Source organism: Anarrhichthys ocellatus, unplaced genomic scaffold (assembly GCF_004355925.1).
Source record: "Anarrhichthys ocellatus isolate YVR2014 unplaced genomic scaffold, GSC_Weel_1.0 scaffold30, whole genome shotgun sequence".
NCBI lineage: Eukaryota > Metazoa > Chordata > Actinopteri > Perciformes > Anarhichadidae > Anarrhichthys > Anarrhichthys ocellatus.
In genome coordinates, this window is record NW_022280060.1 from 5,687,937 (window position 1) to 5,704,286 (window position 16,350).

Sequence of the window (16,350 nt, forward strand, 5' to 3'; positions counted from 1 at the left end):
TATGTGTATGTATATATGTATGTGTATATGTATATGTATATATATACACATATGTATATATGTATGCATGTGAAGTTTCTTTCAGTACGTAAATCCAACTGCTCCTTTAATCTTTTTCTTTTTTCAAGGAGAGCTGTCTCCTAATAATACATCAGTGAGCTAACCTCACCTCATGGTTTACTCTCCCACTTCCACTTATTCTCAGCAGCTGGTCGCCCGCTCCCAAGCCAGTGGATGATAAATGTCACACGCACACACACGTAATACACACAGGCCAGCCAGCACGCATGACACGACGCATGTCTGTGTACATCAAGGCTGCTCTTTCTGCAGCGCTCAAAGTAACTGATGGATGAAGCTGGGTGGAGATTTGTGGACCAGTGTCCTTTGTGCTCAAAGGAGCAGCACAAGAAAGAATCATAAATTGGAATTGGCGCTTGATGGTGGCGGCGCACTGTACTATTGCCATGGATAGGTGACTGTTTATGGTCTGCAACGTGAAATTTCTGCTGCATCAGCAAACGTCGTGTGCAAATAAAAAAGCGAGGACATACGGTGTGCTATCTGGAAGAGGGTTATAGACTTATTTTACATGTCGTATGAGCTTACTACTGTCGCACACATAGATTGTCTTTCTTTATCGGCCGACGTGGGGATTAAATAATACGCTGTGTCACGGGCATTAAAGCAGAATTCAACCTCCATTACAAACCTCTGGAAGTAAGAGTCCAACATGGCCAATCATTCTGCCACTTTTCAGGTTTTATGTGTAGTCAGTGAAGTAGCCGGCCTCAGCTTTGGTCTCGGCCTTGGCTGTTTGCAGCCATGATGAAAATGTTTGATCTTGATATGGAGCCAAGTGTGAAACCCTGGGGAAAACCTCCACGACGCTGAACCGTAGCATAGACATTACATAAGTGTAGTTTAATCTGCAGCAGTTGATAGTAACAGAGGGAGACAGAATGAATTTGGCCGTGGGTGTACCGAGGTGTCAGTGTTTCATGCTATATTTTGTGAGTTTTTTGGGTGGATGCTCCTCAGCCTATGAGATGCTTGGTGGAGATGGAGATGCTAGAGAAGGGCGAGAGGATTTATTACCTGCCATTAGAAACACTAATCTGTTGCAGGTGTTTCTGGCTGTTCTCCCAGGGCCACGCCGGCTCTCCTCCCCGGGAGGCCCCACCATATTTGTGTGTGTGACAGAGAAAGAGACAAAAGGAGTTTTATTTTTTTCCACGGCATCTGAAGGGAGAATATACCATCTCCTCCACAATCCTCTTATATCACAGAGTGTCAAGATAAAGACAAAGAGAACATGTATTCCAATGCTGTTCCCCCATCAGTCATATCAATAGACCACAAAGCAAAGTGTGAGAACACTGTGCAAACTTTCAGATTAAAGATTCACGGCCACTTGCTCTAGGAGCGTCATCTATACGCATCCAGGAGAAAGTGCACTTCGTTTTTGTTTCTCAATATAATATTCTCAATTATAGTGCGATTTTGAAATCGCACTATAATTTTTGGTGAGCCATTCGACAATGACAACTCACTCTGGGTAGGCAGTCGAGAAACCACTTTATCAGCAGGGTACAACCTCTGGGGTGTATTACAATGAAGAAAAGACCACCAGGATGGATTGAGCCAACAGCTTCACAGGGAAGCCTGCGGTGCATTTGGGGGATGATGAACAAAGACACAAAGAGGAAAAAGTCCTGCTCTGTAGGAAGTCTGCGACGCCCACTGTGGCCAACTTTGGAAAAAGAGGGAACTGAGTGAGATAGAGAAGAATGGAGACGGAGAGGAATCCAGGGGTGGAGAACAGTGGAGACAGGAAAAGGATCAGGGGGAGGATTGATATGGCGATGGAGGTTTTAAAAAAAGCAACAACCAAAAATCAGATGATTCAATCTGTGAATACCAGGACAAATATAAAGAATAATTTCAAACTAGTTTACCACAACGCCATCAAATGCATGATCTGCTATTAAGGATTTTTATTGTTTTTTTTGAACAGAGAAAGGAATTCACTGTAGAAGGACGAAGTCATGTGATTTCACTACTTTGGCACTACTGCCCTCACGTGGACAATCAAAGTACTATTCGATCCTCACGGTAATGCCTCTTTCTCAACGGGTATATATTGAGTGTTTGCTTGATTCCTATAAGTCTGTATGGCTGAATGTTTTTGTATGAATAAAAAAAAAATCACTTATCAGGTGTCCTGGCAGCCTAGTGTTTAAGGAGACAATATCTTATTAAATATGTTCTACTTTGCGTACATTTTTATATTTGCATACATATTGCAAGAAGCCAGGTTTGAAAATATTGTTTAATTTTGTTGACATATTAGAATCAACATTTTTTTTTACTGGATATGTCTTTGTATCACTCGCCATTCTCTCCATGTTTTCAGGAATAAAGAGTTGTGTAAATCAGGCGATGAATGATATATGAACAAACTTCTCAGTCAAGACATTCAGAATATAGAGAGGAATGAAACTGGAATGTTTGGTGTTATGGTGTTTCCGATGTGGAGATTTCTGGCTCAGAGTCTGAGAAAAATAATCACTTTGAGAAAAAGTTACCAGTAGGTGTCACAATAAAGCTTCTCCAGTTGATTACTCACATTAAGACTTTTTTTTAATTTCAAGTAATTCTGTGTATAAATATATAAATGAGGCATTATCTAATGCTAACTTTAGTCATTTAGGACAAATCCACAGATGCAAATAGACAAAGTAGTAGAATATAAACCTAAATGTGTATTTTGGGTGATTTCTTTCCACCAGTCTGAAATTAGACATGTCATGGCAGCAAAATATCATAATTGACTAGTGCATGAAAAAACAATGTTTTTTCATGTAGTGTCGCAAGTTTTCCATCTGAAAAAATTAAAGATTGGGGCAAAAAGTCTGTGTATGCTAGAATTTCAAGGCTAAATTTGGGTAGCGGAATACATCAATTACAGAATTAATGTTTTTCATGGGATGTAGTTGTAGGAGTTCTGCATGATATAGTCTGTGAAGGAAGGGAACCAGTCTTTGCTCAGAGTCACAATGTGGGTGAACCAGGGGTAGAAGAGCTCCGGCTGTCTCGTGGCTCCTGTAATGATGATGTTCAAGGCTGCATCTGTGGCGGGATAGGCTGGTACATTTGTGACTGCCCTACAGGACACAGAAAAGCACTGCCATTAACTACTGTGGAAAGCAGTTGTTAACATGATGCCAAATACGTTGCAGCAATTCAATATACAAGTATCAGCGATTGCTCTGATGTAGCTGTGAGACACTTTGCATTCGGACTTGACTGACCTGACTTTTTCCATAGCTGATTGAGTGTCAATGAGCCCCAGTGTACATATCGAGATGGACACATTGCTTTTCTTCATAGCCAGCTCATGGTAAAGGGCCCCGAAGAAACCATTCAAGGCAAATTTTGTTGAGGTATACGGTGCCACGAAGGGACTGGGCATTTTACCTGTAAAGCATCAATATATTAGTTGGATGTAAAAACATAAAAATCTATTGTGGCCTTCTTTTGGCTTAATTTATGACATTCACAGGTTTAAACTTGTGTGTAAGTATAAATTAGGAACTTTCATTGGATTCATCAGTATCTGAAAAAGGACACACTTCCCTTGTGTATTTACATGTGCTGTGGTATACTTAGAAACTCATCTAACTCCTTTAACTCCTAAGAAAAAAATGGAAATTTGAACAGCTCATAAATGGATCTTGAGGTGAATTTGTTTATATAATGTTTTATATGAAAAAGTGCTGTACAAAGCAGGTTTATAATATGAGTATTAATATAACAATAATGTAAAAATAACGAGGCCCAAATTCCACAATGTTTGTTATTACTGGGTGAAAACTATATAATACTGCATGCATACGTATATGTTTCACAGTTTGCGTTCATCAACGTGTATAAATATGATAAACTTACCTAAAAGCGATGAAACAACCACCAGTGCTCCTTTACTTTGCTCAAGGGAAGCCAACGCTCTCCAAGCCATCTGAGTATAGCTGAGGAAGTTGACCTTTGGAAAGCACACACAAAGATCTGTGCATTCGCCTCGTTTTATGTTGCAGATAGACCATCAGAACGCTGCGCTACCTTCATCAGCCACCTGGTGTGCTCCACATCTCCCTCCCACATGCTGAAGGGGCTCTGGCCGATGTGGTTGAGAACCAGGTAATCCAACCCTCCGAGTTTTTCCAGAGCAAAATCTACAGCTTTGTCGGGGTCTGAGTCGCTGGCCATGTCTGCCGCTATGTAGAGAGCTTTCTGGGCTCCCAAACTCAGGCATTTCTCTGCCACCTATAGGCAGTGATGAGACAGAAAGGATCCAGTGCAATTGCAGAAAAGAGTATAAAGAAAACCAAATGAAGATCGAGTGTTATTACATATAAACAATCAAGCTGTTGTCTGTCCAGACTATGTCTTACTATGGACACAGAACAGAACTAGTGGTTGATACACGTAGTGGTTTGAGCTTTATTTTTTACAATGTTAAGTTCACTAACCTTCTGTAACACTTTCTCCCTCCTCGCTGTAATTACTACCTGGGCTCCAAAGCGGGCATAGTGATATGCCATTTGTTCACCAATACCCGTACTGGCCCCAGTCACCAATACCCTCGCACCTCTGAGAGATTCTGAGAGAAAAATGAAACGCACGAAACAAAAGATATGTGCTGTGACCACAATTGCGTTGATTGAAATTAATAAACATTTAAATTTGAGTGCCACTGTTACAGGTATGTTGCCTGGGAGGTATTTGTGCCAACTGGTGTGTGATATAAACTTGGTAAATATCCATTTGTATGTGGTAATTAAAAAAAAAAAAAAAGACAGAGTTTTGAAAGTGCTTTGATGACATTGAACTGTTATCTGACATCAACTCTGTAAACCCACGATCCCCGTTCTATCTAGAATCCTTCAGCACAAGAACATAAAGATTCAAGGATCCTTTATTGTCATTCTGCAACACACGGGAAGCACAACATGTGCAGTTGTATTCCAGGTCTGTTTGTGCTACATCCGTCCTGCGGTGCATCAGGATGAATGCAAACAGCAGCAATAAACGCGTTCAAAGGTCAAGACCGGCCGTTTCACTTGAAAGGGCTTTTAAACAGTTTTGACCCAATGTTCATTGGACTCTGACACTGAGCTAAGAGATGTAGCCACAACCGTCTGTCCCTTCTCTGTACAGTCAAATAGTCCCTTGTATATGTACCCGTGCTGTGTACTAAGCTATAGTATCAGCCGTGGTAGTTAGTTTGATATAATGTCGCAATTGTTGAAAACACACGACTACCCCATTGACTCAAGCTATATGTAATTCTATGACTTGCGGACACTGGACTGTACACTGCCTTCCTCACAGTAGGGATAAGTGCTGCGTTCTCCCTCGGTCACAAGCGGAAAGCGTGTCAGCTTATCACCAATTACTCGCTCAGTTTGTGCTTCCTTTCCTAAACTCCCACCAGGGGAGCTTTAAACTTTCCTCCTCGTTATATGCAGGCATTTTGAGCGAGCATCCCATCGCTGTTACATGATGAGTTTGCACGGTCCACATTCAAGACTTGCAGCGTGAAGTTGAGGCTGCGCGGTCCCGTTATGTCGTCCACACTGTACACGTGATGAGGCAGTACACGTCGTGCTGATGTGCAACATTCCAACTTTATCTGTACAATATTGATCCACTGATTAGATGATATGGTTATCATAATGTAGTAAAATGGACTGAGGTCATATTTTATAAATGTCTTAATGGCTGCTTATCCGACAGCCTTGAGCTACACACAACCGATTCAAGTCCTTTCGGCAGCATGTGGATTCCAGTCGTTCAACCCACAGAATACTTTCATGTTCAACAATAACGAGATGTTGGAGGAGAGTTAAACATTAAAAACACGAGAAATGTATTGTGGATGATTTTTGCATTAAATAGACGCATTAATGGTGCATTAGAGAGATGCTACCGAGTGGTTCTGGAAAGGGGGGGGGGAAGCAGATCAGCAGTCAAGACAACTTAGATAACGTCTTTTAAAAAAAGAAGCACATAGCAATTCTGCTAAATTGGCCAGTTAATGTTCTCTATCCAGGTATGATACGGTGGTGTGGTGGAGACTGTCGCCTCATAATCAGAGGGCTACGGATTCGAACCTGCTGGTCTGAGCATTTTGTGTGGGCTTTGCCTCGCTAACGACATGCAGGTTAGGTATGTTGTTGATTCTAAATTGCCTGCAGGTGTGAATGGTTGTCTGTGTCTGTGTCATGTGATAACGTGTACGACCTGTTCAGGATTTACTGTGCCTTCGCCTTATACCTTGATAAATGCTTACAGATAGTGAACAGATGTAATCTGCCACTGCACATTATATCACAAACCTAATTTGCTGCAATAACTATAATATTCCCTCATTTGAACTCTCACAAAAAATATTTCCCAAAGAGGTTTGCGGAAAACTTTCAACAGAATACTGTTCAGAACAAACCCCTTTCTATGACAGCGTATCTCCACTGTCAATACTACAGAGGCCTTTCCCTCATATTTGTCTTCTATAAAAATTTCTGTGGAGATTTGCAGGGAAAATTCAACATTCATGAATTCAATTCTTCAGTGGTAATTCAAAGAAATGATCAAGAAAAGACTATTATAAAGATTAAAAGACTTTGTCTTTTAATCTTCTTGAACATTGTACAGGGCTTCATATTTTATGTGCCAACAGTCAAGAGTACTGACACAATATAAATAATAATAATAATAATAACACCCTTACAGCACTTTTCTTAGCAAAAAAGTGCTTTGAGAAATGAAATAAAACATAAGAAGGCAGATATTATAATAAGGCAAAAAGACATGAGACATCAGATAAATGCAAATAAATACAATATGAATAAAAGCATATATAACACATTCACAGAAGCTTTCACAGATGGAAACGTTTTTAGACGAGCTCTTCGGTGGACGAAGCCACTGAGGCCACTGAGGGGCGACCGGGAGAACTGGTTTCGGACACGTATTCGAGGCTACAAACAAACCACTTTATCTATGTGCACTTCTACATTAATGCTCCAACTCTGTGGAGTATAAATGTGTAAATGCACCTAGTGTGTCCTTCAAAAGATAGAAATAAAAACAAACAAACTACATCATGGCTCCGACATGTGCGTTAAGTTGGGAATAAATAAAAGCATGTAAGACTCTTTGTCAGCAGTTGATAAAAAGGAATTCGTTGTTGACACTGGAAGGGATTTAATTACGGCAGCAGCCGAGCAGAACAAGAATCGAGTCCTTTTTTACAGCAAACCTGATAAACGTAGGTTTTAAAGACCGAATGAACTAAAATGAACTTAGATAAGTTTAACTTTAGATAAGTCCACTTTGATCTTGCGTCTCTCTTACCTGAGTCAAAACGGTGCGCAGTCCACTTGACAGCCAGGAAAGCGACACAAGCAGCAGTTAGTAAGACTTTAGTGAAAGTTCCCATTTTGTGAACTTGTTGGTAGTTTCTTTTTTTTTAAGCACCAAGTGTCCGCAACAACTCCACCACTTTCCACAGCTGCCTCGCGCGGGGAATGTGAGGACACTAAAGGGCCATTCATGTAATCTCTCCTGTCCATTTCTCGTGGCGTGCGTAAAGTGGGTGTGTTTTTTGAATAAAAGCTTTGTTGAGCTCGATTCGGACCAGGCTTTCGACTGAGTGTGGGTGGCAGCCAGAGCTGGCTACTTCACTGACTGCTCGTATAAACCAATTTGAATCGTTCCTGTTGTCTAAAGTGCATAATTTGAATTTCAATAAACAAGTATTATTCTGTTGTAGGTGAACTCTTTTCTTCTCTTCCACTGTAGTATTAATGTAATCATTCATGTTGGAGTTTCCATTCCTTACTTGAATAGTGTTATCTTATGTAAGTCCTTTATCAGTTCCTCCTCCACCCATTACCAATTAAAACATTAAGATAAAATAAGATAAGATATCAACTTCAGTGGCGGCCGTACATTTTATACCTGGGCCTTCATTGCTGTTCTACAGTTGAATAACCTCATTATGACCTACAGGTTATTTGTTTCGTGTAAAAGCTGCATATTCACATAACACTGCAACATTTGACAAGTGAAATAAAATATTACATGAAGCTCAACACCTACAAAACACAAACTGCAGATACATGAATACGTGCATGGCGGGACGCAGCGTCATTAACAGACAATGCATATACTCAAAATCAATGTAATTAACACAATGACAAACTCACAAGAACCAGTCACATATATTTATATGACAACAAAGCATGACAAATCAACCCAGCAAACCTGCAGCAGATCCACGCATTCCACCACACAAGAGCACGAGCCATTCAAATATTATTCATAAAAACCACACGATAGACAAATGAACAGTAGTAACGTTACTGCAGATGTAAACAAACAAACGCACTTCACTTACCAAATGCTGTTCACTTAAATATCGCCCACTGACCAATCACAGCGCATGCTGCACCTCACTGCAGCGCTGCACCTGAAAACTGAGCTGCGAGTTAATGTTGACGTACTTGTAGGTCAGCTAGCAGGCTCTGGCACGTCAAAGAATACGCCCAACATGTCAAACTAAAGATCTGATTGGTTGAAGACTATGACAATCAACAATATCGTCCCCATTCACTTAAACTGCAAAGAGATCCACTTGCGAGTCTGCAGGCCTCGGGCCTCTCTTCTTACCTAGAGACACAGAGGTGAAATCTGATTGGATAAAAGCTCTACTTAAAACAAGCTGTGCTGGAAGCAGAGCAACTGAGGAAGACTGTAGCTGTGCAATAAGAACATAAGATAATGGGAAGAATAATTTTATAAATTACACATGTAGTGTATTTATGAAAAATTATTAAATTATAAAATAGCTATAACTTTGTGACTCTGTTTAGGCCAGCAGAGAAGGCCTTGAAGGCCCTGACGGCCCACCACTGATCAACTTTAGTAATCCCAAAGGAAATTCTTGTGCCAGAGATTACAACAAAAAACAATCCAATAAAAAATATAAAACATATCTGAACAATAGAATAGAGTAATATGTATTACGTGTATAGGAAATCACACCAGTGCAAAATAGAATAGCAGTAAGGTAAATATAGTTTTTTTTTTTTTAAATCTACTAAAACAGAAAAAGTAAAGAACAAGAAACAAGAGTTCTCAACACTACCTTATTTGATCTGTCCCTATACATCTGGCTGACCTGCTTCTCAGACAGAAATACCTACTTCTATTTGTTTGTTTGAAAAACAAAAACAACAAAAACATCTCTTTCCTTTGGCCGTAAATTGCCGAAATTGTGATTTTAATCCATAGACTGTAATCGCTATAGATGCAAAAAAGAGGAGACGAATCTGCGGCTCTTAAATAACGTTAGCGTTGGCTTTTGAAAAGTAAAACTTTATTGACACAACCTGCGTGCGCAGCGATCAAGCGGGGTTGTCCTTCAGTAATAGCCTGAGCTATCCCGATAGCCTTCACCTAAGCGAACCTAGGCGTACCTGGAACAACAGTAACGTTACGTTAAAAGGAAACTACACCGTTGTGGACCATGGCGGCAAGGATTTTGCCCGTAGTGAAGTTAGTATTTTTATTCCACCCGCAATTTCCCTGAAGTCATTGCTGCTGTAGTTAGCTAGGTGCCAGCTGCACTATTAGCATGTTAGCTAATAGTTTAACGTTGCTGTCAGTTTGCCCGAGAGCTTTCCAGCTGTCCTCTTCAAACACTGTGTTTACTGGTTGCATAACTAGTTGGCTCAATAACTAACTAGTAACATTATTACATACGCGTGTTGTTATCAGTTTGACATGTTTATAACTGGATACAGAGGCGGGCTATCTGGTGTTGGAGCCTGAATGCATTTGTTCTTTGATTTTCAGATTGGCCACTAAGTTGACCATTGCAGGAGGAGCTCTGTACATCGCCTGTGACTCTGGTCTGTTGGGAAGCAGTGAGCAGGGCTCAGAAGCCCTAAAGAAGGCCAAGGCTGCAATACCCCCCGCCATAGAGGAATGGATGAAGTACTTTGGCCTGGAGGTAATGCTACAGATAAGCTGCATATACATCTTTTCCCCCAAAATGACTCTGCAGTAGGCAAACAAGCCAGTGTCATATACAAAGGTTTTAATGATTCACACAATAGATGAAATAATAGATTTATGTTTTAAGTGTCCTTCTATCTCATGGCCCATCCCTCATGGAGTTATACAATGAAAATAATAATGTATTCACAGTATGTACAGTGCATAGCTTACACAAATCAGTTTTAAAAGCAACAACGATAGTAATATAATCAAAATAAAGCAACTTGCCTGTTTATTTCCGAATGAAGAGGCAGTAATGCCGTTGTAATCTGGACACAAAGATACCTTTATTTCTCTTTGGTAGACTAAAAACAACACAATTTTCAGTAAAGTTAGTAGTCGGTAACTAAGTTACAGTGTGTTCTTTCTACAGAATATTCCAATTATACTTCATAATGTTTCATATTTCTAATCCCGTGGTATTCTGGGGTAATATGCCCACTTTTGCACAAAACTGTCTGCCCTCCATCTTCATTGCCACTGGTAGGCCTGGCGCACTATTTAACCGCATGAAGCCAAAAAATGATATCTTTCACATTTCACTTCAATATCTCTCTCTGTACTGGTTTTCAAATGCTGCTCTATTTAACAGCGACAAAGCACTGTGCTGTTTCAAACTAAAGAGCCCTCCTCCTCTCCGCAGACTCAGCTTCCAACCATACCTAAGGTTGAATTCTCCCCGGTTCAGGCGTGGAACTCTGGTAAGAGCTGAATGAAAAGCTTGTTTCTTTTGCTTTTTTTTCAAAGAAAGGTCACTCATTCGATAAAGTCATGAGTTTGTGTTTTGAGCCCAGATTTGAAATTGTGGTTATGCACCTTACTTGTCCGATGCAGTTGTCTTGTTGGCATTTCATCGGGGCAGTAATTGATTTCAGCATCACTAATATGATTAATTTTAATTTGGTTGACAACCTAAATGTGTTTTCAATGCCTCAAACCCAAACCATTGATTTCTTTTATTTTATTTCAGGGGTGCGGCAGTCAATTTCATCTCTTTCGGAGGCTCCAACAAACGCAACTAAATACACAAATCAGGGTTTGCAGTACCTGAAAGACCTCACCAAGTGAACAGGAACTCTCCGGACAGCCTGACATTTATCAATCTTTTTGAGTTTTGCACTTAAATAATGACGTTACTTCTTCAGACATTGTCCCTCCCAAGAAAGAAGAAACAGCCCAACATGAATGAAAACAGACAAAAAGAAGTTATGTGAAAGTCAGCTGCATGGAGGGCACTCTCTTGAAAGGGTACTGGGGTTCTCTAAAGGATATTGGCATTGTATTGTACATAATGCTAGGAAGCTAAATTTATTTTTAAAAACATTTTCATTTTTGTGTATACCACCATATTTAATTTTGCTCAGTAATGTCTAATATACAGTAGTTATTTTCCCCTTTGTTCTCTTAACTACCCAAATGTTCTGAAGAGTCTGTCTGTCTGTCTGTCTTATATATGCAGTTTCACCATTTGTGACTAAACAATACATCCATCTTGAAACACGTCCAGTCTTTAGTTTGATTTGTTGTGGAAGCTGAACGTTAAATCTAGGCGGCGTGTTCAAAGAACCAGACCAAGCAAATGTGCAAAACTCTTTATTACTCATGGCAGATTAACAATGACACAAATTGCCTGTCGATGCTGCTACAACTTCAGAGCAGGAAGTGATCTAATGCATGAAGAAGACTGTGCACAGTCATTTGTAACGACACAAACACCACACAGCACCACCAGCGGTGATGTACAGTGTAAACCTCTTATTTTTTTTTCCATTTTTATGTGGGTTTAACAAACCGTACCGCTTCTGTCACACATTGTCACTTCTCCACTGTCAAAATAAAGTGTTCACTGTTGAGATTATACAGTAAGAGCATACCTACTGACCGACTGGCTCACCGAGGAATACACTGAGCGACTTGGAGAAGACCGAGAGGGCAAAAACCAATTCAGCCGCTAGTGACAAAGTTGGGAGGAAACCAATATGGCAATCGTACATGTCATGTTTGCAAGACAAAGACAGTTCTAAAGACTAGAACCAGAGCTAGTTAGTTGCTGTCAACAAACTGGTTTGTCCGTTGAGTATACCGGTTAAATATTCAGTTTATATCTTATGTAAATAAACGACCCTTTCACTAAAAGCTGGTGGTTTTGATGACATATTCATATAAATGAGAGTAATCACAACAGGCAACATTACAAGGCATTTTACACAAGTTGCACATATTAAATACTGTCATCTAAATGTATTGCAACACTTTTTTTTCTTCATGCGTGAAAGCATTTATTCTGCCACATTTGCTCTTAAGGAAAAAAGCATTTTGGGGGGAAACTATATAGCGTACCATAACCTAAACATGTAAACTTTATACAATAAAGTGCTCCCCACAAGATCAACAGTGAGCTTATACAACCAATGAAGATGTGTGTAATATTTAAAGTACATTTTCATACGGCATTAAGAGCAAAACACAGCACTGATATAAACTAGATGGTCGCAAAACTTTCCTCAAGCTGTCAGTGAATGAAAACCGAATAGCAGCCTTCATACGCAATGACTCAGTAAGAGCAGTGACTCCATAAGAGCAATGACTCAGTAAGAGCGCAGGTAGAGATGCGGTATGTACAATATTGCAAAGATGACAAGCCGGAAGGCACTTTTATGATTTGTGTGGGATCAAATTTAAATGAGAATTTAGCAAACTGCGTCTTCATCACCAGTGCAAAATATCCGATACGATGCTGAATATGGTGCAACGGTGCAGGAGTATATTTCCACATGAGTGTAATTCATCTAAAAGGCTTTTGTAAATATAAGGGCCCCACTATAGTGATTTTTGCAATCCTTTCATTCCTTCCTTCCAGTACTAACACTAAATGTGATAATATGGTTACATAAATACAATACAAAAAAATGTATCGGCCCATTTAATTCAATAGACACCTCAGTGTTAGCAGTCTAGATATAATGTGTATATCATGCTTACTGGCTAGTTAGACGATCCAAAGAAAAGTCTCAAAAGAGTATTTTGAGCAGCTTTTTGAATCATACTTTAATTAAGATAATACTTTAAAAGGACAAATCAGAGTATCTCAATGACAGCAATACAAATGCAGTAACAACTGCACTTTGCAGCTGTTGGGCAGTGCAATCTTGGACTGTCCAAAACATAACAGTATAAAGTAGAACAGCAACAATAAAAGAATCCAATCTCCTCGAAATATAGCCAAGCATAGCGGTGCTACAGTTCTGCTGTGCATATGAAAAAACAGAGTGCACTTTTTAATTTTTTTCTCTTCTGAACAATAAAGCATAATAACTATTCAACCCTGACATGGTTTTGGGAAAATCTGATCGGAACGGGGGGGGGTGGAACAGAAGCAGATGGAGGGAGGCTGGAGAGTGTCCACCATCTCTAGGTGGTTTTCACCAGGTCATAGACATGGATATGAAAGTCATCATCATATTTGATGTAGTAGACGGAGGGCTTGGCCGGGACCTGGTAGATGACCAGGCCTGTTCTCTTCACGCCCTTGTCAGTAACATACTCCACCTGTTTCCCCACCAGACTCTCCGTCTCTTCTCCTGGCTTCCTGTCTGCGGGCAACAGGTGTTTGTTTTCTGAGGAGTGAAACATGAAAACAAGTCACGTCAGAGTTAGATCAAAACGTCCCCGCGTGTAACTCGGCAAACACCGCCGACTAACGAGTATCTCAAAAGTGGGTATAGAATAATGTCCCGTTTGGTTTCAGAGCAGAAACATGCATGAAAAGTATTAAAAGTAAAGGTTCTGTGTTATTCTTTAAACGGTCCATCTCATCTTTACTCCATCACAAAAAATTTACAGACCTAGAAAGCTTTAACAGACTGAAATATTAATATAGGAGTTTATACAGGCCGTAGTATCTTAGTGTCTTTCATGAAGAAGTCTCACTATCTGAATTAAAACGTGATTAGGTGTTACGGTGGATGTGTGCCAGAGTCAATAGAATATCCTCAAATTAAATGCAGCAGTTTGTGGATGTTTAAACATTCCGCAAGAAAACACTGCCTTCGTTCAAACACCAAGCACTCACTTTCCACCTTTTCTCTTGACAGCGTGATATCAAGAGTATCTGTGTCTGAGGCCGCAAGAAGAAGTGCTCACTTTTTAAAATATGTCATTTTCCCTGTTTGCTACTTGGGAGTCGAACCCTCTGACGTAGATTAGTGATAAATACAGACTTCAATGACAAACCATGACTGCTGGGGGAACTCACATGGTATCCATATCAAAAAAGATTTAACGAAAAATCATTTTCAAACGTCACATGGCAGATCGTTAAAGCTTCGGGGCAAAAAACATATTCAATAAACCTTTATGAGTCATAAATCTGTCTTTGTCTCACACACACAAATCACCAGTACCTGCTTCAGGCAGAATCCTGAGGTCTCCGTCAGCGTAGTCGTCCCACAGCTGGTACATATAAAGTACGGGGTCCTTTTCATAAGTGATATAATACCAGTTGGTCATGATGGGAGCTCTGGAGAGGACCATGCCTCGCCACTCGTTCTTCTCTCCATCCTCCTTTTCAAACAGATGCTCCACAGCTTTGCCCACCAGCTCCTCCGCCCCTGGAGGTATCTTAATCTTGTTGTTTACTACGTAGACACAGCCGCAAAAAAAAAAAAAAGGACATGCAATATAAAAGTGAGAAACATGGCGATTCATAATGCAACTGCTGAAGCGGCTTACTAACTCACCAACTTTCTCCGACAGGATCTGCAGGCTGGACACTCTCTCATCCTTGAACAGCTCGATGCCGTAGACGCAGTCGAAGCCGTCATACTTCACCATGAAGAGAGACGGGTTCACGCTGAGCCTGTCCAGCACCGTTCCCTTCCATTTGCTCTGGTTCCCCTTCTCGCGCCAGTTGTGCTGAATGCGGACTCCCAGAATGCTGTTGGGATCCGGGGTCAACGTGTCGCTCAGCTCCCCGCTACTCCGCTTTCTGGTAATACAGTATGAATATGCAGGTCAGCGGCTGCCGCCATCAAAAACCTACATTATATGCAGCGTGAATGTTTTTCATTCATTCCAGAAGTAAATATATATATGTAGGATATTGGGTATTTACAGTACTGTGTACCTGGATTAATCACTTTGACATGTCGCTGTTTGTGACATTATAGTTACTATTACATTCATTCTGTTCAATAACCACCGTTTACAGCATCACGTGATTGACATACACTAGCTTTGTTTTCTACATACCTGCCCCTTTTCTTGGACATGCCTCCAGAAAGTCAAAGGTCACTGATTAAGAGAAAGACAGGGCAAGGTTCAGGTATTATGTGAGTGAGCGAGACAGCTGCCAAACTTCACATGTACTGTTGTACTACACAGCATGAGGAAGGCCTCTGCTTCAGCTGAGAGGCTGGCCTTGTCTGGAAGAGACCCGAGACTGACAACTCCAGCAGCCAATAGATTAGCATGATGGAACAACTTCCTGGTATTTTACTTTAACTACACAGCCATGGAGGTCACTGTTTGTCATGCACAGTCTGCTGAGGCGAGACTGTGTACGTTTGTCATATTCGTTGCACAGCCTCAGTTGAGGATTTTATTTTAAAAAGCCATTGAAGAAAAAATAATTATGGCTGACACAAGTTCAAGAGCATATGTCAGCCATTTCTCTGTATCTGACAAATTACAGAATGTAACGTTAGCCGGTTGCATTTTTTGTGGAAACAACTTATATATTAGCTACACACATGACGAGGCGAGCCCGATAAACTACGCGTTAAGTCATGCCGTGTACCACCTGTGCTGGACTAAATCCAACACACCTACACCTCACACTGTAGGTTATCAATACCACTCTGTCCTAGCTTCAATGCAGATGTTACTGTGAGATCAGTGGAGGCGGCTAGCTTAGAGCTACACCCGCTCTTCGGTGTGTCTCCCCACCCCCCGCTGACGACAGGTAACAAACACCGGGGACAGCTGTGTGTTAACAGCCTCGGAACATGTCTTCGTTACCTTTACGCAGATTTCATGTCAGTATTGTTCGGCTCGTCTGGCAGAGAAATGCTGCCACACACACACACACACCAAACCCGCCTGTGTAAATCTCGCGAAACCTGTGGAAAATGGGAGATGCGGAGAGGAGACTCTAGTTCCCGGCGAGCCCTCGGTCACCACGACCGCGGAGACGGACGTGAACACGCGCGCAAGGAATACTGG

At 40.8% G+C, this 16,350-nt stretch overlaps 3 protein-coding genes across 3 annotated transcripts; 1 reads left to right on the top strand and 2 right to left on the bottom strand.

Moving 5' to 3' along the window:
* Positions 1–2,084: 2,084 nt before the first annotated feature.
* hsd11b1la (hydroxysteroid (11-beta) dehydrogenase 1-like a) lies at positions 2,085–7,568 on the bottom strand. Its single transcript, XM_031864118.1, has 6 exons — positions 7,420–7,568; positions 4,533–4,663; positions 4,123–4,326; positions 3,952–4,045; positions 3,315–3,480; positions 2,085–3,167 (listed from the first exon to the last, which is right to left on the bottom strand). Exons 1-6 carry the CDS (start codon positions 7,502–7,504, stop codon positions 2,984–2,986), a joined length of 864 nt encoding a protein of 287 aa, XP_031719978.1. The 5' UTR covers positions 7,505–7,568; the 3' UTR covers positions 2,085–2,983.
* Positions 7,569–9,461: 1,893 nt separating this feature from the next.
* On the top strand, positions 9,462–11,626 carry micos13 (mitochondrial contact site and cristae organizing system subunit 13). The gene is made up of 4 exons (XM_031864355.1): positions 9,462–9,624; positions 9,925–10,081; positions 10,772–10,829; positions 11,099–11,626. Exons 1-4 carry the CDS (start codon positions 9,596–9,598, stop codon positions 11,194–11,196), a joined length of 342 nt encoding a protein of 113 aa, XP_031720215.1. The 5' UTR covers positions 9,462–9,595; the 3' UTR covers positions 11,197–11,626.
* A 79-nt stretch (positions 11,627–11,705) lies between these two features.
* On the bottom strand, positions 11,706–16,324 carry LOC116392664 (spindlin-1-like). Its single transcript, XM_031864354.1, has 5 exons — positions 16,147–16,324; positions 15,379–15,420; positions 14,868–15,115; positions 14,532–14,765; positions 11,706–13,745 (listed from the first exon to the last, which is right to left on the bottom strand). The coding sequence occupies exons 2-5, from the start codon at positions 15,396–15,398 to the stop codon at positions 13,540–13,542; spliced, it is 708 nt and encodes a 235-aa protein (XP_031720214.1). The 5' UTR covers positions 15,399–15,420; positions 16,147–16,324; the 3' UTR covers positions 11,706–13,539.
* Positions 16,325–16,350: the final 26 nt, after the last annotated feature.